This window comes from Haemorhous mexicanus, chromosome 7, assembly GCF_027477595.1.
Source record: "Haemorhous mexicanus isolate bHaeMex1 chromosome 7, bHaeMex1.pri, whole genome shotgun sequence".
Classification (NCBI taxonomy): domain Eukaryota; kingdom Metazoa; phylum Chordata; class Aves; order Passeriformes; family Fringillidae; genus Haemorhous; species Haemorhous mexicanus.
In genome coordinates this window covers 37,218,177-37,242,019 of record NC_082347.1, presented here as the reverse complement: position 1 = coordinate 37,242,019, position 23,843 = coordinate 37,218,177, and the positions used below count along the sequence as shown (strand labels likewise).

The 23,843-nt window shown below is 44.0% G+C and overlaps 1 protein-coding gene across 2 annotated transcripts in view; it reads right to left on the bottom strand.

Annotated features, from left to right (window-relative positions):
* GRK5 (G protein-coupled receptor kinase 5) overlaps positions 1 to 23,843 on the bottom strand; it is a 154,651-nt gene that overhangs the window by 87,747 nt on the left and 43,061 nt on the right. For both annotated transcript variants that reach the window (XM_059852054.1, XM_059852056.1), the window contains exon 2: positions 4,976 to 5,071. In XM_059852054.1, coding sequence (XP_059708037.1) covers positions 4,976 to 5,071 — 96 coding nt within the window. The remainder of the gene's footprint in view (positions 1 to 4,975; positions 5,072 to 23,843) is intronic.

The following is a 23,843-nucleotide window of genomic DNA, read 5'->3' as shown; positions in this document are numbered from 1 at the left end:
TGTAAACATCAGAGGTGAAGAATTTGGTGGAGAGAAAACTGGCTGCTTCTTTGTGTTTTTGATCAGACCGGGCTTTGATGCCTTCTCTTTCCCCCTTCCAGTGCCTGAGCTTTATATGTGACACCACCACGTGGCCTCAGGCTCTGGGATCTGCACATGGAGGGCATTTCCTTGCCTGCATCTCCATCCCCTGAGGGATACAGCCCCAGGGGTGATGCCCTCCCCAGTGAAGAGGGGCAGGGTGCCACACAGTTACAATGAGCTCTGACAGGCCATGCTGTCACTCAGTCTCTCAGGGACTCCCCAGCAAACCTGGAAAGTCACACTTTGCTTTTTCAAGACTCCTCACCCATGAGTTTCTCTCTGCAGTGCTGGAAAACCTGTGGAGTCAAGAAACCTGAGAATGGCTGGTGGGAATTCCTGAAAGATGTGACAGCACCGTGCAGCAGAGAGGGAGGTCCAAGCCACCTGTGAATGAGACACCAGGGGTACAGCAGGAGGCTTTCTGCCACAGGATGGAGCTCAGTGCAGGCTGCAAAGCATTTCTAGGAAGCTCCACAAATACTCCAAGCATCTGAAGCTCTTTGCACTGCCAGTTGTGCCTCCAGGCAGATAAACTGCAAAGTGACTGGAAAAAAAAAATCGTGTAGGTGAAGGTCTTGATCATGTCTGAAAAAGTACAACTCCCAAGAGAGCGATGGGGGGAGAAAAGAGCCAGCTTTTGTAAAAAGTGAGCATGTGAACTCTGTGGCTTCAGTTTTGTCCCACTTACTCTGTTCACCAGCTCTTCAAAGTGTTTCTCACACAGAAGTGTATTTTTAACGACATGGAAAAGAACGTGCCAAAATTGGAAGCTCAAGCTACTTTTACCCTAGGTAAATGGGAGCTTGAATGGCAAAGGAAGGATTTTAAAAAATTTTTTTAAACCAAGAATGGCCAAATTAGTATTAATGGGGCTGATTTTCTGACTGTGAAATCTTACTGAATAAAAATATTTAACAAGAGAAATCCTCAGCCTTCTCTTCTACCTGAGCATCATGCACCACCAGAAACTGCTTTACCAAAGGAGTTAAAAGTTTTCTGCAGTAATGCAGCAAATCACTCTATGCAACAAGCACAGACACATTCTGTGGCAGTTTCCCCACAAGGTTCAATCCATGGGGTAAAAAAGTCTTGATTTATTATATAGCATTTGGACAGTTGTGAATGAAAATTTGCCAAAGATCAGAATAATCAACTCTTTCACCCAGGCAGGTTTTTTTATGCAAGAAAAAAGCACAGAATGGGTCTGAGCAAAATAAATAAAAATTCCACACTTTTAACCAACAGAACCTTGTGCGTCATTCAGAAATATTTACAGACATCCAGAATCTTTTATCATCAAAAAGACACTCTGGCCTTTCAAATTGCAACTTTTTCTTATATTTTTGTTTACTGATGGCCTTTAAACCAGTGGATATCTCTTACTTTTGGCATCTCTTCATGTCATGTCAAATGCAGGAACTTTTAAAGCTGTTCCTCGGTATTTTTTTTCTCTTCCCTTGAAACATCTCTCTTTTGCTAAGCTGTCATCTGCGAGTTTTAAAGACAGCAGAACCCCATCTACAGCAGCATCCATCACATGAGTCATGGTAGCAATGCCTCAAAAATCAGTTTTTATCGACTGACTGGGCCTCTGGTGCCAACATGGAAATCTTCCAACCTGGAAAGGGCCGGCTGTTTTAACACAATTAAATACAACCAGAAAGAGGGCTGCAAATGGAAACATGCATTAGCCACTCATAGTATACAAGTCTCTCTCAGAGCCCAGTGAAGTGCAGCATCCCTGCTTCCCTTGCTTATTTAATTAGCACACAATGAAGGCCACTGAATTTCCCTGCAAAAGGTGTTGCGTACTTTGGACAAAAAAGAAAGGGGAAAAGAAGTTGCTTTTATGTCCAGTCCAAAAAATAGCTCCTTGGCTAAATGGCACTTTTAATAAAGACGTTTCCAGTGTTTGTTTATTTATCAAAAAGCAGTGTTTCTCTCGGGTGTTTTGATTTTTATTTCTGTGCACAAGAAGGAGGGGAAAAAAAGGGCTTTACTAAGCAAGTCTTTCAGTGAGACACCAGATGATGGATAGTCAAACACAGAGTCTCCTGTAAACACAGAGGTAACCAAAAGGTATGAACTGACTCATAATTGTGTCAACACAGGTCGCAGACCCTTGGTTTATTTCAGCCTTCCTGTTTTTCACAGATTTCTTTTCACACTACACTATTTTTTTTAAGACACAGACTCTTTTCAGTACATCTTAGCGGGGTGCAAAAGCACACACGTTTTTACACCAAAATGTGGGCATCTACACACACATGTAGGCTGTACTGCCACAATTTCAACAGCTGCATTTTCCACCTATTGCTTATGGCTACATTAAACTAAGCTGTGCAGTCCATGACTGCTCTAAATCAAAAAGTCCATCCCATTCCTGCCTCCAGCCTTTCCCTGGAGGCTCTTGGGAAGCATCCAGAAGAGAGGAATACAACAAAACCTCAGCAGCCTAGTGCTGCAGCTCATCCAACCCTCCAAGACTCACTGTGATTTTTTTTTTTAACCTAAGTGGCAAGACTCTGTCTGATGGAAAATGCTGGGAGGAGGACAGACAGCAAAGAGGACTGTGATGAGCAGAACCTGCCTGTATTTGTCCTGATCTCTAAACAAATTGAATTTGGCTGTAGCCTTTCCCTTGTATAAAGTTTAGAACCATGGCTTGGAAGGTTGGAAAGATCGTCTAGCTCCAATCCCCCTAAAAGACCTTCCACTAAAAGCCCCATCCAACATGGCCTTAGAGGAAAAAGCCTTTCTGGGCTCTCTATTCCTGGACTAGAAAGTTAAGAAATAGTTAGGTAGGGGCTGAAGTGCAGACACCCCAAGACACTGAATCCCCTGCAAGTCCCAGAGCAGCTGAAGGGCCAGGAAAGATGTTTCAGTACATTCCCTGTACCTGGGCAGACACTAGTCTGAAATCCTGAGTTCCTTTTAAAGGACTTGCAGCAAATAACAAATGAAGGAAGGTTAAAGCCAGGGAAATTGTTCTTCCTCAGGAAAAGAAGCCATTTAAGGCCAGACTGCAGTGACTGGCGCTTGCTCCTGGGCATCCAGGGAGCACAGAGCCCAGTGCAAGGGATCTGCAATGGATCCAGCCTGAGCACACACATGGAAAGGACTTAATGCTATAGACCCACCCTCCCAAGATGTGTCAGACACCCAGTATGAGCCAGGAGAAGTTCAGACAACTGTTTATCTGGGGTGTTTCAACTTCAGAGATTCACTGAAAATGGCAGAGCCAGCAAGGACAGATAACATCATTCAGGCTGAGCAGTGCCTTATTCCTTGTGTAATCATATCCAGCTCAACTCAACAAAAATCAGAGTTACAGAACCAGGATTTGGACCTTATTTCCCACTGTGGAAAAGGCAGTTGCTAAAATTCCCACTTAACAGGTAATCACTGTAGTGACTGAAACCAAATCTGCCCAGAGATCCCACAACAGCTCTTGCCTGGTTGCATCACCAAATCATTCACCAAAAAAATGTAAACCAAATTACATTAGGGTGAAGCTGACACACACAAAACCCTCCAGAAATAGCATTTCAGAAACAGAAATAATTGGCAGACTTAATTTTTTAAGACTACTCATTTTAGGATAGTACACCTTTGTAAAGAGAGAACTTTTTATCTGGGAACCAAAGCTGACAGGACAATGGGGAGAATTCCCTTTGCAAATTACAATATATTAAGTCAGATTTGCTTCCAGCAGGTTCTGTACCTTCAAAAATTGGTCAGGCTTTGTATGTTTGTCAGCTGGGGAAAACCTACACCCTATTCTCCTGCCTCCCCTCTTTCCTTTACCTCCTTTTAGCTACAACAGAAGGCGAAGGAAGAAAATTTTACTGAAGGAGACCATGAAAAGAGTCTTCCAAACATTCCACATATTTCCTCTGCATAAACATGCTGTGGATTTCTAATGTAAATAGTGCCAGGGCATTGTCACTCAGACCCCAGGAGTTCACCCAAGTTAGACAAATTATGCTGCCCGTTATCTCAGTTGTTACAGATTCTTGCCTTTCATTCATTCCTTGCCAGTGGCTGGAATTTATGTGCAGGGGAGAAAAGAAGCCTCAAATGCTGAAGTTAACCTCTTGTGGTGAGACCAGTAATCCTGGGCTTTCCAGGGGAGAATGCAGAAGGAGATAGCTACTAGCCTTGTCTGCCAAGGCAGCAGTCAAAAGAATGCTGAAATTTGGCATGCATGAGCAGGAGAAATGCAGTGCTATGAAAATGGACACTGCAAGCTCCCTGCCAAATCTGCAGCATTTGGCCCACATGAATAAAACAAATTAAGTTAAAATAAGTTTTTTACATGTCCTGTAAAAAAAGCTCCATTAGGTTGAATAGGGGATGGTGCTGCTGAGCAAACCTGCCTGGCAGAAGCCTGGCTGCTGCTTCAAACATCAAATCCACACTATAATTACCACTAACTTACAGTCAGCAAGGCTCATTTCCACCCAGATAAGGAGATACTTACTAGAAGGGAATGCAGGATGTGATGAGGGGATTCCTTTCTGAATGTGTTTTTACAGCCACACTGGTAGGGACAGAGTGAAATCCCCAGTTCCACATGCCAGGTGTTGTCCAGCTGTGAAACCCCTTTGGGTCCTGGAACCTGTGTATGGAAAACCAAGGGCCTGGATGCTGCCAGCCCCATGCCCTGCCCTGCCAGGGCAGCATTCCAGCCTCTCCTGCCTGGTCCACAACCCCTTTTAGGAACAGAAAATCAGCATTTTTTGCATGGCAGCACCACGGGAGGAGTGTGCATTGCATGCCCACCTGTAAACTGACTCCCTGTAATGATGAGCACCTTTAATGCCATTCTAGTGAGCCCGTTCTGATAGAATGTTTTATTGATGCTTCCAAAGAAGGGAAAAGCTCTTACCTATTGTTCTTCTGAGATCTTCACACTGGCTAATGTGAGGGAATTTCAGGATTTCCTTCCACTTTTTGCTTTTGCCTTTGCGTTTCCCTCCACCCCCTGCAGAGAGAGAAATACCAGGATTAGATTGCTTTGGGGACATAGTTCCACCTGCCCAGTCCCAGTTCTTAGGGACACCATTAATAATTAAAGCTGAGATTCTGTGGGTTGATGTACAAGCAGATCCCTGGAAGTGTCCAAGGAAAGGCAGAATGGGGCTCTGAGCAATCTGGACTAGCAAAAGATATCCCTGCCCATGGCAGGAGGTTGCAATGAGATGACCTTTAAGGTCCCTTCTAAGCCAAACCATTCTATGATTCTATGATACAGGTCAAATCTCAACTTGTTTGAACTCAAAACAGACCAAGGAGGTGGCATCTGCCAGAAGATCAGCTCGCTGAAAGTCAGTGGACTTGCTGCCCACCAGGTCAAGCTGAGATGACAGTGCTACCTCCGGCATCACCTCTTCTCCAACCAAGAGCCACTTCACACAAGTCAAACAATCTTGTAAGATTACAGTTCACACCTTTTCAAAGCAGATATCCCCCTTCTGGTTTTGGGACAAGCCCTGATTCTATGCCAAAAAAGTACTGAAAAAATGAAAAATTCAAACTCAATTCCTGCCACCCCCTCCCACCCTCACATTACATGTCCTGCCAACATGGCACTCCTGCTGCTCTTACACACTCTGGTCACTGCTGCTTCCACAGGAGAACTGAAGGAGAAAATTAATGGCTTCATGAGGAAAAAAAAATCACTTATTGGTTCTTCTTTCTGTTCTGCTTGGAGAGGCTGTGCAGCCAATGGAGGAGGAATATCCCTGTGGACATGAGAGCCCAGATGCAGACTGGGATTCTCTGAGTCCCTGTATTTACTGCAATTCAGTCCCTGCACACAAAATCTGATCCACTGGAGTCTATTTTGCATGCACTGGCATGCTGAATGACTAATTCTGAGCTGAGTTAATTCTGTAGAGGGGTTGGTAGAGTCACAATTGCAGACTGAGAGTGCCTTGGGTCCTGCATGACATTACAGGCTAAATTAGGAGAGCACTGACTCAAGAATTAGCAGACCACCAGAGAGAAAACAGGAGCCTTGGAAAAGAATCACAAGTATTGCTCTCTGTGGGGCATTTCTGATCACACAATGTCACCTTTGGCACAGGAGAGCTTCTTTTGAATCTCACCTTTTATTCCTTTTCTTCTGATGGCCAAAGGTTTTGCCATCATGGAGTCTGCCTTGAATTATTTTAAACTTCATATTGAAAGGAACTGATTTCATTTCTGCAGTATGCAATGTAGAGCTGAGATATCTGCACTGGCCCTGCAGGAACCAGCTTGTTTGGACTTTCAGTGGACTTTCAGGCCACTGGCTGCCAGTGGCCACAAGGGGTTGGATTCAGCAACCCTAAGGGTCTTCTTTGGTGTTCATGTCCCCAAAAGCCCACTCCTGCCATCCTGCACAGCGGCTCCTGTGTGCCAGGCTGCCACCTCCACTTGCTCCTCTTTTCCTTCTCTTCCAGGGGAATTTTCCTTTGTGCTCCTGCCCTTATGCCTCATCACACTGTACTTACACTTCTCTCCCTGCACCCTCCCTTCACATCCTCCTCTGTAAAAATGATCCTTCCACCAGGAATTCCAGCTTCCTTCTCTCTTCGTCATTCTCTATGGCTGCATTTTCTTCTCTAAACCATTCCCCCCAAACTTTTCTTCTCTTTGTGTTTTCCTCACGCTCATTTATCTTAGAATCACAGAATCCTACAATAAACTGAGTCCAGCTCCTGGCCCTGCACAGGACACCTCAAGAAACACACCTGTGCCTGAGAGTGCTGTCCAAATGTTTTTTGAACTCAGACAGGTTTGGTGCTGTGAGCCCTTCCCTGGGGAGCCTGTTCCAGTGCTCAGCCACCCTCTGGGTGAAAAATCTTTCCTCGTACCAAACCTAAACCTCATGTGCCCCTCATTTCTGGCTGCTGCCACTGCAGCACCTCTGCCCTTGCCAAGGGTCAGACAGAGATGCTGCCTGGGGCAAGCAGGAGCTCTCTGCTCAAGGGATGTGCAGCTGCCTGGGCAGCAGTGCCTGCTCCAACAGTACTTCCAAACACTTCTGGACACTGGAGGCAGTGGGTGTCAGCCAGATGAAACCATCCTTTAGGCTGAATCTGCTCAACACTGGTACATCTTCACCCACTAAAGGTCTACCCTGTAGGCTCTAGAGATTCCAGAGCACACCTGCTTCTCCAGCCACCTTTACAGAAGTCCTCCCAAACAGGCTGCACCTTTAGCACCATCAAGCAACACAGAATATTGCAGAATAGCCCTTTGCTCTAAATGACAGCTCTGAGATTTGTGCAGAGGTGATATGATTCTGCTAAGCTGGGCCAGAACATCTTTAAAATCCATTCAATATAAAATATGTATTGATGTATTTACATGGGATGATGTATTCCTGGCATTAAATTTCCATCAAAACTAGGGAAGGGCTCTGCGGCCCCCCGTTACAACCGTGATCAATACAGCCAGCATGTTCCCTTCTCTTTTGTGGCTATCCTCCAAAAATAAGCAGCCTTGCCTGATGAATCATTTGCTCTTAGCTGAGCGTGAAGCAGCGTTCCTGCTTTGCTTGTGACGTCTTTATGTTAAAGATTCTGATCAAGTGCTTTAATCGACCTGACCTTTCCGCTCCCAGCTCTTCTTGTGGAGCCAGCAGTGTTTGCTGCCTCCAAACGTTAACTCTGGGGGGTTTGAAGGACATAATGCACTGAGACAGCTGAGAGACAGTAAATTGTCTGGCAGAGCTAAAAGCTAAAAGGGGAGGTTTCTCTGAACAGGTCATGGTGCAGGTTGCAGAGGGAAGCTTTTCGCACGATGCCTCGACTGCTGCCCTTGCACCCTCTATTCCATACAGAAGGATTTGCATTCTTCAAGGCAGTTCTCAGGGCAGGACTTGACAGACGTGCCACGTTTAAAATCTAAGTTCCATCATGTGGTGTTGGAGGGTCTGACTGCTTTAAAATTTTGCTTTGCTGCTGACAACCGAAGGTGAGCTGCCAGCAGCAGCACGAAAGCTCAGCCCTGCTGCCTTGCCTGCACTCAACAACTCAGCATTTGCAAACTGAGGGCTGAAGCTAATTCTCTAACATGTCAACCAGTCCTGCAGGAAACAAAAGCATTTGCTCTACATCCTACCTACTGAAAAATACATGGCATTTTTTACATCATCTTGTGATGCTGCATGGCAAATCTAGCTCTGATCTCTGCCTGTGAGGAAAGAGACATAACCAGAGGCACACATGTAAAACATCTGCCAGCAGGAATTACCCTTAGCCTAAAGTGCCTACCTTTTTTTCCCCTACATTATTCAGTACATACTTACTCTCCTAACACCAAGAGGAGACAGGAAAACACCTGCATATTATTAAGCCAGTGAGATATTAAGTCAAAATTAAAAGAGAAATCAGAGACAGAGGACAGAGCTGAAGATGAAGCTGCAGAAGCCAAGGCTATGAGCCTCTTAATTCTGCTAAAGACAGCACCAAGCCATGCTCCTGCTCAGATGATTGAAGATTATTTACAACACAGTAAATAATCATAGTAAATAAATAATCAGAGTAAAACATATTGTTGGATGAATTTATTCTAGCACCACGCTCTTAGCATATTCCATTTGTGCCTTGTGCCACCATGCAAGGTGGATTTTAAGGATGGATAATCTGGCTTCCTACTGCTGCTCTGTTCTTGGCCAAGTTGATAAAACAGCAACACATCCCATGCTGCCAGGCCTGGCTAATCCAAGACAGCCAAGTATTTCATCCAACTGCATTAGCTGCAATCTAGTTGATCCACAGAACACTGGAGGATGACTACAGCTTCTGTCTTGCACTTCACAACAGCACCTGGGTTGTCACCCAGTGCCTCCCCAACAACAGTAGAGAGCTCTGTAGCCCCAGAATGCAAGGCTTGATTACACAGTGAAAGCAGAGAAACAAACTCCAAAAATATTAAAAGTCAGAAAAATCATGGTTACTGTCCTGTTTCCACTCACAAGATGTTTACATTTCCTCTGTTTTTCCTCTTGCCACCCTTTCTCTGCTCTGTCCCAGGGAGGCGTTTGAAGCTATGTGTTCTACATGGAATTGCCATATTAGAGTAAGGTCTGGCCAGTACAGGATGGACTGCAGGCAGCTTCAGAGGAAGATCCTGGAAAGCTGTTTCTGAAGTATTTGAAAAACATTAAATTTGTTCCATATTCTGTTAATTAGATATAGCTAATAAAACATGAAGGTGTATGGCTTCCAAACAATTTCTTCTCCTTTTTAAGCATCTGTGCTACTTAGAATCAGGCTGTTCTTATGATCCTGGTAAACGCCCTGCACTGTTGAATGCCCTCATGTCTCATGTGGGTGTGAATACCAAAGATTAACTGTGTATTTGTGAAGGAAAATAATACTAATTTTAATCTTGTTTTCCTAGAGCGCCTTGTCCTAATGAGACATCATGAATAAAACTTACCAGCCCATCATTTTCCCCTAGGAATTTTTCATGTCTAATACATTCAGCCTCTAAGGCAAACAGTTTCAGCCTTATTAGAGCTGTTTCATGTGGAAGTTCTCCCAGGTTCACTATTCTTCTTTCCTATTAGTTCCACCTACACTCAGCTGTACTAGCAAATAAAACTGGCTTGTTTTTAAAGAATAAAAGACTGCTTGCTCTCTGCTCTTCATCCTGCCTCTCTCCTCTGGGGAATAAAAATCCCCAGGAACCCTGGTTTATTCCAAAAAGATCTTAGATGATACTCCTGATTTAACCTGTGCTTAAAACAAGCACTTACAAGCCCACCAGGAACCTCTTTATGAATCCTCTCCCGTCAGCCCAAGGAAAATGCCATGAGTATGAGGGCTGGATTTCTAAGAGCAGGTGGGTGTCCACCATGGGGTGCAGTGCCTCTGCAAACCAGTCTCTTTTATCAGACACAATACAAAGTCCACTGCAGGCCCTCAGAAGTGAATCCTGTTACAGAGCCCCTCTTATGGACGCTAATCTGGTTTTATCTCCCGCAGCCTTTTTTGATGAGCGCGGCTCGGGAGAGTCACAGACCATGATGAGGGTTTTGTGCCCATCTCCCCTGCTGCCACAGCACATTTGCTCAAAATGCTGCTACAAATACCTAACCACTGTGTAAAACACCTCACTGCTTTTTGGGAATGAAGAGCAGATGTGCTTCTTGTGCAAGCCTCCAGAACGACACGGATGGGAATTTCACAAGCAAAAGCACAAGCAAAAATATGATGCCAGTTCCAGAGAGAGAACATGCAAGAGTCATGCTGGCTTTGTCATCTGAGGGCAAAATATTTTGTATCCAACTGGCATCCTAAGTACCATTAACCTTGGCTTAGAGAAGTCAGTGTTGATAAACACTTAACTGCAGGAATATCTGCCTATGATTTAAAGAAGAGGTCAGGTAATACTGCAAATACTGATAAGAGGCTGAAACATGACTTTAACAACACATTTTTTATGTTAATAATAATAATAATAATATGCTTTATTAACACCCACTGCCCTAAGGGACAGAGAAAGCAAAGGGATTAGTCTTTGAAGACTGATCCTCAGGGCTTAACTATCATATGTCAAGGCCATTCTGTTATACCCTAGGATTATAAAGGAGTCTTTGCACAAGCTACCTGCATGCCTGGTCAGAGCACACTGAAAGGACTTAATTAAACTTAAAAATCAAGCCTTTAATTTCTTCTCTAAGTCTTAAGTAGGCATCCCAGTTTGTGGCATTCTCCACACAACTCTGCCTACATCCTCCACTGGATATTTTTAATGCATCTTTTGAGATTATTTGAACAAGTTTTCTTTGGGTTTTGTGGGTCAGTTCACATATACTGGGTTTACATTTCACTGCTATGCTAATAGAGAGTTGCCTGGTCACAAATTTCCCTGGATGCAGTTTAATTTCCCCCAACATAAACACCTATAATTTGTCTACTATGGTATCTCTCTCTCTTTTATACCTTTTATTTAACTGCATTGTGTTTATCTGCAGCTGATAAATGAGCAAAAAGAGATTGTTGGCTTTTATTCCACAAACAAAAATCATCCAAAAGATACAAATCATATGGAAGATTTGCAATCTATTAAAAACAAACAGTAAATTGAACAAAAATAAAGCCAGCTATAATCTAAAGCAGTAAAGAGCCCAAAATTTCAATTTCCTATTCTTGACCTCAAAGTAAACAAGGCTACTGGCACAAACCCAGGCATTTTTGTTGTGTTTAGAATGCAGTACCATGTACTGGCTGATTCAACATATCTGGGGGACTGCCTGGGGACTGTTGAGAGGTTTTCTCCATGAATTGTGTGGACAACAGAAAAAAAAATTGCAACACTTCCATATCAATGATTACTATGGGAGACCAAGCTACTGAACAGAGCTGTTGAGATTCAAGGTTATCACCCTGCTGAAAATATTAAATCTCCCAGTGGACCTTTTCTCCAAACTGCAGCTGAGACCATATTTCAAAGTTCTACAAAATTCTGATGTAAAGACATGAAACCACTTCACTGTGATAACATTTGTGTCATCTCAGTTCTCTAACGTCAAAACATTATCATAGAACATATCAAATAGAGTGCCAAGATATCACTGGAACAAAATGGGTATGGTAAATTGACACTCTTTACTTTGTTAAGATGATGTTTCTATATTGTCAATAAGAAGGTAGAAAAAGCAAATCATCTTTTCTTTTTAGCAGACACTTTCCTGCAAACCCTTTAATTTTTGACAAAACTTCATTCTCTGAAAGGAAGATTCTTTTGTCAGAAATGTTCTCGACTGTCACATGCTCTGAAGTACACAAGAATTAAACAAGGAACGTGGTCTCCCCATAGCTGAATGTTTGAGTGACTCTCAATTCCCACATTTCTTACCAATTTCCTCGAGGTAATTTGCACAGCTGTGAGTTACACTGACTGTAAGAGACCTGCTCCCATTCTTCCAAAGGAAGAATGCAAATCCCTGCTCCAGAAATCCTGCTTGAATAGGGCTTGATAACATCTTTCCAGGAAGGAACTCCTCTTTAAGCAATGGCTTTTAAACTTATGACCTGTTCTATATATTCATTACCCTGTTTAGCAACATGCATGCAAGCTACCAACCAATGCCTCCAAACCCAAACCTGCAAATGCAGCGTGGGGTGGTCCTGTGCATGGCCAGGATGATGATCTTTGTGGGTGCCTTGTAATTCAGGATATTCTATGGGTCTGGGGACTTATCACCCACATACAGTCCATGCATTGCCCACAGAGACTGCCCAGGGGGGTGTGTAGTGCTTCCGGATAGAGCTGTGAGCCTCAAACAGCCCAAATGCTCTCAGGGCTGGCCCCTAAACCAAAAATACCTTACAGCCACTCCTGGATCCTAGTGAGACACTGAGATAAGTGAGGAGAAACCTAAAAAGCTCTGCTGATTTGCTGATCCATAATGTGCAGTTCTGATGTTTAGCAACACAACAGCACAATGTGCAACATGAGATAGGCAGGAGGATTGCAAGGAAGCCTGGCCCTGGCACAGGCAAATACATGGGGTTCAGCTCTCCTGAAAAATAGGATGCCAGTTCCAGAGGGAGAACATACAAAAACCCAGCCCTGAGCAGGAAACTATGTGGGTTCTGTCTGTCCCTGTCAGAGGGCTGTGTGGGCTTTTTCTCTTGCAAATAGTTCTGCAGTATCTAAAAAAATAACTTAGCCTCTGTGTTCCTGACATTTGAGTCTTATAAGGAGTATTTCTGAACTGTGGGGAGGAGATCCAGCTGGAGGGGAGGTGAGAATTCAAGTGTTCCTACCAGCAGCCTATAGCCAAGCTCTGAGAATTATGTTCTATTCTGGTTTTTTACCCTCACCTAAATAAACCTACCAACAAGATTAAAGAAAAGAATTTTCATAAACATCATGAAAAATTAATAGCTTGAGACTAACACAAGAGCTTGTTTTATTAGGCCTGACTGATTAATCAGTTCCACCAAATTTGGTGGAATTGGCAAAGCTTTGAGATGTTCTGACAAGAACCCAGAAATCCACGTGTTAAAAAATGGTGAAAATTAGGCTGGGAACCTCCTTAGTACATGTGTATGGACTGTACTGCCAGAATTTTTTTAGGGGAATTTCCCTTCTGTGACACCTTTTGCTTCCAGAGTCAGCCAGGAAGAAAAGTGCAGCATCACAACATGTCTCACACTAAGTCATGTTCTATTTGGAATTAGGATCAGACACATTTTTCTTCACCAGAAAAGCAGATAGCTACCATCTTCCATGCTCCCCGTGGCCAAGCAACACACTAATTTCTCAGAAATATTCATAAAACATAAAATAAACCCTAGATATATGGGAGCATCCAAACATACCATAGGGGCAATGTGGAGAGGGACTGAAACCCCCCTGAAATGCCTGGTTACAGCAAGCATTTGCCAGTTGCAGTGACTGACTGGCAGAGGGGAAGAGGTGTGGGCACGAGCATTGATTTGGAGGAAGGAGATTCTATGTGGATACCAGGGAAAGCTGTAAGAGGGTGCACAGGACTGCTGCAAAAGGACATGGCCAGCTTTAGGGGAGACTTCCCCCTCCCTGAGCTCCAAAGGCTGGCTTTGGCCCCATCATCTTTTCCAGCAACAAGGTACCAGCACCTGCTTTCTGTGGATGGTGCTGCCAGATCCCCCCTGAAACCACAGAAAACATCCTCTTGAAAAACCACTGACAGCCCGAGCTGATGGTAACAGTATTGTATGCGTCAGCTTTGGGGATCATTATTGTAAAAGGTTACAGAAGGGATTTGGGTTAATGGAGGTAATCTGTGATTATCTGATGCAACAGATTGCTCTGCCAGTGACTCATTCCTTCTGCCACAATATACTGTGGGCTGCAGCTGCAAATAGAGAGCAGGATGGAGCTGGCTCCCAAGCTAAGACTGTCCCTGTAGTCTGGAGAAAGCCCTACAAGAGGGGGTGCCAAGGCATTGCAGGTGTGTGACAGCCTGGCACAGCTTTCCTGAGGGGAGTGGGCTGCAGGAGTGTACTACAGTCACTCTTTCTGGGGTGTTACTATAGCTACCGGTTGAAGGACTCCAACACAAAAAGCAGAACTAAAAAAGAAAAAAGAAAAGAAAAAAATTAGGAGGTAGAAGACAAAAAACAAGGGAACTTGCAGAGCAAAGGCAGAGGGTTCCTCTGATTAGCTAATGAAGTGCTTCAAAAGCAGTGAGTGAAAAATGAGGCTTGAAGGTTGCATGGTGTAAGCGTCAGATGATGCAAGCAGCTGGCCCAGCTCGGCTGCCTCTCCCACCCACCCACCCACCCGGCTGGCTTAATAAACACAAACCAGAGCTCTGTGCCAGCCATGGATTAACTATTTCCTCATGGCTCACCAGTCCTGCACTTCCACTGGCTCTCACTGCAGCCCTGGGGCCAGAACGAAAACAAGGTATTGATTTGGGCCATCAGCCCCCCTGAGAGCAGTGTGGCAGCAAAGATCCTACCATCAGGGACTCCAGGAAAGAGCAAAAGCTAAGTACTGTCATAGCCTGGAAGATGAAGCAAGAAGAATAAACAGCACCATGCAGCAATCCCACACCTCCCAGTGGAAAGCCCCTGCCTCTGGTCTGGATGCTCAAGGCAGCCCAAAGCACCAAAAGCAGCTGCAGCCAGGGATGGGCACTTCTAATATGTACATAAATCTAAATAAATGTATGATTCCAACTCACATGCTTTCCTGACAGCCAGCTGCTCCCTTTGCTTGCTGTTGTCGTCACTCAGAGATTAATGTCACTGCCTGGGACAGCTTATTAGCAATTTTTATTACAAAGCATATACATTTGGCTGGTGGTGGGCAAGAGCTAATCCTCTGAGTAAATAAAATACCAGGACAGCTCGCAGGGAATGACAGAGAACAGATATCTGTGGGGTCTTTACCCTGGCTCTGAAAGGCAATAATGGCAGGAGGTCAGGGATCAGCAGCTTAATTGTCCAGTGAATTAATGGTGACGAACGTCTGTTTCCCCTCTTGTTAAGAGTGACACCAGATATTTCAGAGAAAGCAGAAGCACACTTGGCTACAAAGGAATGTTTTGAAGGCTGAGGCTGAGATTGTTGCCAGCCCCAGCCCGTCAGAGCAGCGCAGGTCAAACAAGTCACTGTAGGGAACTGCTGCTGACTCCAGCACAAACCAGAACCTTCTGGGCCCAGTCGAGCAGACACAGATTACCCTGCTCACTCTGGAAAGAAACATTGCTTGTTTGTGTTTAATAAAAAAGTCAGATCTAGAGCTTTGAATATGCAAGCATAAAAAATATATGTAAAAAAAAAATTAAAATTAGAGGAGTGTGAATTGCACCATAAAAACCAGCCTGCACTTGTTTCCTCTCATTTTGAAGAAAAATAGAGAGCAACAGGAAAAAAAATTACCAGAATATATTAAAAAATGAAAAAAAAAAATCTGTACTTCTTCCCTCTCCAGAAAATGTCCCATTTTTCTTGTCCAGCACAACCCCAGTTCAACAATGCATCTCATGGTGGAAATTGTCATCATGGGAGGAATAAGGAAACTGGAAATACATGGGGACCACTTTCACCCAGTTAGTGACATTTTCTGAAGCTGCCTAATATTTTTTTATTGAAACAACTTCCACAGGGAAGAATGAGGTCTACTTATTTATTTTCTTCCAGTTGCTCAATCTCACTGTAATTCAGATTTTCATGTGTAGCTGAAAGAAGAAGGATGAAAGCTTCCCTTTGTTTTAAGGTGGTTATGTTAGCTTTGAGCTGTTGTGAAAGAGACTGTAGGGCACATCTTTCCCCTTCATCTGAATACACGTGAACCCCTCTGGTGTTTAAGCTTCACAAACAAGGGACAACAATTTTCTGACTATTAAAAAGCACAGTGTCAACCTACCAGTCAGTTTTTGAGAAGCATAATGTGACTTCTTACGTGGCAAGCAATCCCCCTCATTAGGGGACATGCTGATACCTTTAATTAACAGTGGTAATATAAAACACTGTTAACAAGGATGCACAACCCTGAATTAGGTGACTAAAGTCTAAGTATTCTTTCAGCAGTGTTTTCTACAGGGTCATGACGACTGCAGACAGCCACACTGTTTTTTAAGTCAATCTATGTGCTCAGTCTCTGGCTCAGCTAATTATAATGGTGCCTTTAGCATCACTGCCTTTAAGTGTCTGCCAGCATGTCCCTAACAAACCACCAGGTCCATGTTTTTCTAGCCCAGACAGAAGAGTCTGATTATCAGGTCAGAGTTCATTCATCTCCAAGGCCAGGCTTCCACTCCACATGAATCCAGCTTGCTGAACTTCAATTACCAGTGGAGAAGTTCATGACAAGACATCATTGAACAGTGCATTTGTTTGCTTCTTGCTGCTGCCCCTAATCAGTACCTGGGGGAGGACGGCTGCTGGCTCCTCAAAGGCTAAAATGACTTTAAATGGTCCTCAAGGGCTAAGGGAGGCATCTGGCTCAGCATTTCCAGTGTGAGCATGGTCTGACCTTCACGTGGATGCCAGACAGACAGCCGTCCCTGCAGGCCCCATGGCCCCTGTCCTTCCAGCTGAGCAAAACCAAGAGAGGGGCTTTTGCAAGGCCTGTGAGCTGCAGCTTTGGGAAGGGCAGTGGCCAGGGTGCAGCCCACACAGCCTGCACCAGTGCTGGTGGCACAGAGCACAGCTCTGCAATGCCAGGGGCACAACTGGGTATAAAGTCAATTGCACGGAGTGGGATTCTGATAAATGAGGTCTGTGTACTGCTTGTGTGGCACTTGGAGTTACTCTAGAGCTGAACAGATCTACAAGGAAGTCACAATCTCTGCAACAAGAAACACTTTCCGTCCAGGTGTTTTATGAAACTCATTTTTTAGGGCTTGCTATCATCATTCCTTGTCGGGTGTCAGGGCAGGGAAAAGAAATACAGCTATTGCTTTAGATAAAATTCTGATTTTCAAACTCATGAGAGAAAAACCCCAAGCAGCTGGGCAGAAAATCCCAGCCTCCTTATCTCACCCAACTGCCCCAGTGACGCCACATGCTCTGCACTGTGCTGAGCAACACAGCAGCAAACACTGATCTTCTTGTCTAAGCATCTAAGCCCAAGTGGCCCATGTGCTATTTTAGCACCTCCTGGGACCATTCTGGGAGATAATGTAATTAATATTATCTTGGGGACGGCTATTTATCACATCCCACTGGGAAACTGCAATCTGTGCTCGTGGAACTTGAACCCAATTAATACCCACTTCCTACCAGTTTCAGGTGTCTCCTAATTTGAAGATACATTTACAGACAAAACAGGTCAGTAACTCTTCCCAGTGAGCCAAACAGCATCTTAATCACCCGTGTTTAATAGGAAACAAAGGACTGAGCACTGATAAAGTTCACCATTATGCTTTTGAGGAAAAGAAAAGTGACTAGAGAACAATCTGATAACAGGAGAATTTGTTTCCTGTGTAACTCAATATTTATAAACCCTCTCAGCAAGGGGGCAAAAAGGAAATAATTTCAGCTGGCTGAAGCTAACATTCCAAAACACATTTTAAAATGACAACACAAACAGGACCCCAGCTGGAAACAGTGCTTCTGGGAAAAACATGCAGAAACAAGAGGAGGCAGGCAGGCCAGGGCTCCTGGCACAGGCTCTCCAGGTGCCTGGGGACATTCCTGCACCTTGCACAGCACAGAGCCACCCTCAGCCTCCCCAACAGCAACAGGGGACAGGTGTCAGGGCAGCAGGTGGAACCAGAATTTTCCTGGCAGTGCTCTCCACTTTTGATGGAATGACTGGATTTAACAACGTCCCTCTGTCTCCAGCAAACACACAAGTGCCTCCACAGGTATGAAGATATGGGATTTTTTCCTCAAGGTAAAGGCTAGATTTTCAGTCTTACTAGGATCTTTAGTTATTTAGGATCTTCAGTTTTCTCTGCTTTTCTATAGAATTTCCTTGAAATGCAGGCTGTGATTGCCCTAAAACCTGTCTCAAGGGCAGCACTAGTTCTCGACCCCAACAGCCTCAAGTCCAGCACCTACAACTCCAGCTGATTTTATGGGGAACCACAAATTCCAGCAAGCCCTTCAACAAGCCCCTTGTGAGAGGGAGAGATAAGGACCTGAATTGAAGAATGCCCTCTGCACAAAATTGCAAGTGCAGAGTATTTCTGGAGTAAGAGCTGTTTTCCAAGGCTTCCTGGTATGGAAGTTTTTCATGGGAGTATAACGTGGGAGATGTGGAAGAGTGCTTACAGTGAGAATAAAAATAAAAATAAATTATTTGTATTTTATGCCTAAAAAGGCAATGTTCTAAATTATTTAAAAAGAAATTTTTATCTCCCAGAGGCAGAAAAACAATTTTAGGGGAGAAAAAAACCCAGTAGAAGGTGCAGTTATTTTGTTTCACATTTTCCACATTAGTAGATGACAAAGTCATTGCACTTTGCTGCCTTGGCTTCAGATTATCAAGTAAAAGATTTCTAAGTTGCTTTTAAAGTACATAAATAAAAATAATAAAACCAACACAATCCTTGGCTTTTCAGCAGTGCCCTCTACTTAAAGACATAAAAGCATTTTGCAAACAAAAATAGGGAAAGCTTTTCCAGCTTTAAGATTAATTTTGCCCTCACATAAATTAGCATGACTTTTACAGTCGTGTTGAGACACTCCACATGTGCAACTGGGAAAAGAAATTATCACAGGCAGTTTAAATGCTCAGCTTTAATTAGGAAAAAGAAAACCAAAATAAAACCAGACCCATTCTTCTTGAAAAGTTTTCCAGTTGATCTAGTCAGAAGACATAAGAAAACCAGGGCTGCTAGATGCTAGGAGGAAAAGCATTCCTAAATTTGTTTTAAGCTGCCCAGCTCTGGAGAGAGAACACACACAGGTGTGGATCCCCTCCATCAAATGGCTGGTCACTTGTCCAGGGGTTGCACATCACCTTCCTGCTGCTGAGAGAACAAGCAGCTGGAGAGAGCAAGAAGATCTGCTGAGAACAGCCTGACACTCGCCCTTTACCAGACCCCGAGCATCCCCTGGCACGGATGTTTAATCACTCCCACTGCTCACAGGACAACTTAGCATCTGCTTTTCTGCAGTGCCTGGGGGCCAACAAATTCAGGACCTCTTTGTACAAGGCAACACATGAACACAGATCCCATCTCCAAGAGTTTGCAGCTCGGTGCAGCAGCCAAAAGCACTCCCCGTGACGTGCTGAACCCGCTGCTGCCGCTGGGGATGCCGCCTCTGCCTCCAGCAAGGGTTAGGATTTCATCCCCTGTGGCTTCAGAGGGTCACAGTTTTCCCACTCATCAACACAATTGCTTTCTGAGGAAGGCCCATTTTTCAAAATGGGGTGGTATTACTGAAAAAACATGAAAAGTTGCCAGGAACAATCAAGGGCTGTAAATGCACTGTTGTCCAGAGCTGACTGAATTTAAAACAGACTCAATAAAAACATGATGATGGAAAGAACATTGAAAAATTAAGAGCAAGTCAGACCAGGTGTTTCCCCTCACTTTCACCCTGACATTTCTTGTCTTTCTGTCTTCTGCCCATCTCTAACATTTCTAGCATTAACAATTTTGTCCTCTTTTCACCTCTTGTTGACTATCAGCCTCTAAGGACACCTTCTATCTCTGACCTGTTCTAAACTGGACTGCTACCCCTCCACATCCTTCCTACTCTTGAAAGCAACCCCAGGAATAGGGGCTCGGAGCCTCTTGCTCTTCTCTTTCCTTGTTTCAGGGAAATGCCTCTAGGAATGGACTGCAACAGGCATGCAGCAGTCTCTGAAGAATAAAACACAGGGGATTTTCCATCTGAAATCACTTGCCACAGGCCTGTTCATCCTCTTCAGGAGCTGACACAACTGAACAGAAGGAATTTATGGCAATTTGCTCACACACACAAAGGAAAAAAAAAATTCCAAGAATAGCACTTTGGTCTTGTCCTGAAATCCAAGAGAGATACAACAGCAGATGTCTTTCATCTATATGACCTTTTCCACTAAGACAAAGAGAGACAGGATATTAAATCACAGTTTAAGATTTTTATGACTCTTGGCAAGCATTTATTTATTATGGGTTTGTTTGTTTTGGGACTTTGTTTTTAGACAAAGTGTTATTTTTTGTACTTTTCATGGAACTCCAACTGAAATACCATAAAAATGTCTGAGACAAATTTCTTTTGGGTGATTTGCACATTTTCAAAGTCACAAGCTGACTCCCCTTCCAACTCCCATTGCTCAGACCAGTGTGTTTCAACCAGAACAACCATATGACACGAAGACTGCAATTATTTTTTCACAAAGTCATGGGAAGCCTTGCTGCTATGTGCCATCATCATGTGAGGGGGACAAAAGGAAATCCTTTAACCAGCAGATCTAGAAAACATGCTCAAAAGGAAACATGCTCAAAAGCTGTACCATGAAAATCCCTCAGTGGCTACAGTGGGGAACACATGGTGACAGCAGGACACAGCACGAGGAATGAGAGAGAAAACACAGATTAATTGCATCTGTCTTCTTAATTTCCTTACACCCTTGGCTGGAGAGGAGCTCTCCCTACCATGCTCAGCTTACCTTACAGATGACTAAGCAGACAGGAGGATAGGGATGGCACCAGGAAAGACAATCCAGGGGAAAGGACATTGACCTCAGACCCTGGGAGGATTAGTTTTAAGTCCTTCTTCTAGCATACATTTCTCATGTTATTTTAGGCAAAGAGCTGGGCTGTGTAAACACCTTGTGAAAGTGTGATCACAGGAGGTGGCTGAAGCAGACACAGGTCTGCTCACCCAGCCCCTCTGCTGGGGCTGTTACCCCTGCAGAACAGCAGGTTTAATGGTCTGTGCTCCTGATTCACACCTGCTGAAACTCCCCTTACCCAACGGGCTCTGATCCCTGCCTGCAGGCTCATCCCACCTAAAGCTCCACAGCATCTCCACTCTGAGCCCTTCATCTTGCCCCCAGTCAGCTCCCAGCACATAACACAAACCCAGAGCATTTCCTGAGCCTGCCTTTGATATTGATGGGTGTAAATACATTAAAGACTGAGAAACCCTAAACCCTGATAGAAATTTTCAGTGAAACATTTTTCCGTCAGAAAATACCCATCAGCCAAAAGTAAATGTTTCACAGATCTGTCACTTCTGATAACATTTTTTTTTTTAATTTAGGAAGATAACTTTTTTTTTTTTAAATTTAGGAAATTTAAAAGGTCCTCAGTAAGATTAAAACAGTGTTTCAACTTCTGATTCCGAGCTATTTTACCCCCTTTAAAACACTACATTATATCACAAGGAATAAAATAAAGATGCTGTTACCATTTATTCCCAAATAAAACATATAGGCTGAGTTCAAACAGTTTTCCTCCTCAGATTTATTTCACAGCACATTAGAAATGTTTGTATTCCCTTTGTCTTAGAATAGAAATGTTTTCTTGAAATTTGGGAAGGAAAACAAACAAACAAGCAAAACCCCAGAACAGGACAACAGCAGAACCTTTGGCCCTCCAAACCTCCCCAAGGCCCTCAGCTCTTGCAGTCGTGAGGGCAGGTGAGGACAGGCTGGAACTCTGCGTGTTCTTTCTGAGTGACTAAAACACGACATGGGCCAAATGCAACCACATGATACTTCCAAAACGAGAGCACATATGGCTGAGCATTTCTGAAAAGTCAAAATCTGCTCGCTCCGAAATCAATGGGCGTTTTACTCTTGACTTCTTGGAAGCAGGGTTAAGTCAACACCGGGTAAGACGGGAAAATCCCAATCAGAGATCAAGCACAGCGTTCCCCCTCAAGATTATTCATAAAGTGTGTGCAGACGTCATGAGAAAACAGAAGGTGCTACAGTGCTGTTATTTTTAAGCTGAGGGTGAGAAAATAGGCACTGAAGCGTAGAGCAGAACTTCGTACGTTGCTTTGTCACCAGTCTTGTTAAGGAGCTCGGGGAATTTATTTTAGGGAGAAAAAATTCGTAGTTATTTCTGCTTCTTCCATTTAGAACAGACTTACTTTTACATGAACTTTTACAGGTTTTTTTGAATACTTCTGTATTTTCTGTAGGTATTTCTTTTTGAATGCTGTTTTTCTGTGATCCACCCCATTTTCAGAATCACTGAAAATGTCCAAGTATACTTCTTTAAACTACCTAGAAGACATCAGAAGTTATATTCAGAATTTAAATCAGGTCCTAGCTGCCTGCAAAGCTTTTGCAGAATTGTGTCTTCCTTCTCTTGCAAAGAGCAATCAATTTGGAGAAGCTGAGGCAGTCACTCAAGTGGATCACAGGGAGCATCTGTGCACAAAAAAGGGAGACCAGTTCTAATCATCAGCATTGCAGGACTGTAATCCTTGAACTCAGGCATGAGCAATTATCAGTGTGAGAGCATAATTTATTCCTTGTAGTCAGCCACAAGATGGATATCCCATTGGGCACCAGTTAGATTGTTAGACTCATTTTAGAAAGCTTAGCAACACCACTTATCACGTATGAAACAGCACTAATGGCAGGCAGCCTGAGCCATCAGATGAGTTTAATAAAGGGATTCACTAAGTTAGCCCTGCTCTCATCATGCAGGAGGGGCAGAAATCCTGGCATGTAAAAGGAAGTACAGCAGCTTCTTGGACTTCCATACTGAAATCTTCCTTTGCTGGAAATCTCTCAACTGACATACACACCCTCATCCATGCAAACTTTTAGAGTATGCTACTCAATTCACCACAAGAAAGGAAATATAAGAAAGTATAGGATTTCAACAGCAGGACCTTAGATCCATAGCTAATCTAACTGACAGCAGGAGTAATCCTGTCTGCATTACAATTAATAACTCTCCCACCTCACCTGTCTGACAATCAACAAGGGAAACACCCAGAGACTTTTCTCTGTATCTCCCAGTCAGGATTACAGCCCCATCCCAATAAATGCACTGGCAGCTCACAGCTTGTGAGCAGCAGAGCCTGATCCAGCAGCTGGGACCTTCCCTCGCCGTCCGCCAGGGATGACGTTCCCCAGGAGCCGTCCCTTCCTTCCCTGTAGCTGCTTTTCCCATCCCAGAGCTGACCAGCCTCAGCCACCCGCTTCATGAAGCTGGACAAAAGCAGCCACTCAGTGTGGCTTGGCCAAGGTGTAAAATATCTCAGACAGGAATTTGGGTTTGCTCAGCCCAGCGGTCCCAGGCGCAACTGCGACACCCGCAATTAGGGCTTGCGGAGAACACACATCGTTACAGCTTCACCCCTGGGCATTCACCAAAAGAGAGATTTGCTTTTCTAATTGGCTCAATATTTTGAGAAGGTAAATGGTGAATAATAACAGCCTCGGCAGGAACATGAGACGGGATGAAAGCAACACAAACTCCCCGTTTACGCTGCCGGCTTCGTGGCGTGAGCCACATGTTGATTGACTCGCAGCCCTGGGAGGAAAGTGTCCTGCAGAAGACATCCCTCCTCCCTCCCAGGACCACGGGGAGCGCCCAGGGACGCCTCTGCTGGCTTTGGTCACCTCAGCTGGCTTTTGGCCTTGGTGAACCATGCTGTATTTCTGTGCAGCTACAAACCTCATCTGCAGAGCGATAAGCTCCCTGCGGAGTTAGGAACTCGCTTCCCTTATTGCAGAGAAGAAATAAACAGTTCTTTGAGGGGAATGGCAGTGTTTAATTTGCATGGGCTGGATACTATTCCAAAGTTTAAGCTAGGTAAAATGTTAATTTCTGCAAAGCACTTCCTCAGCAAAAGCAGCTTTATAAATGGAATTTGATAAAAACAATAAATCTAATATTT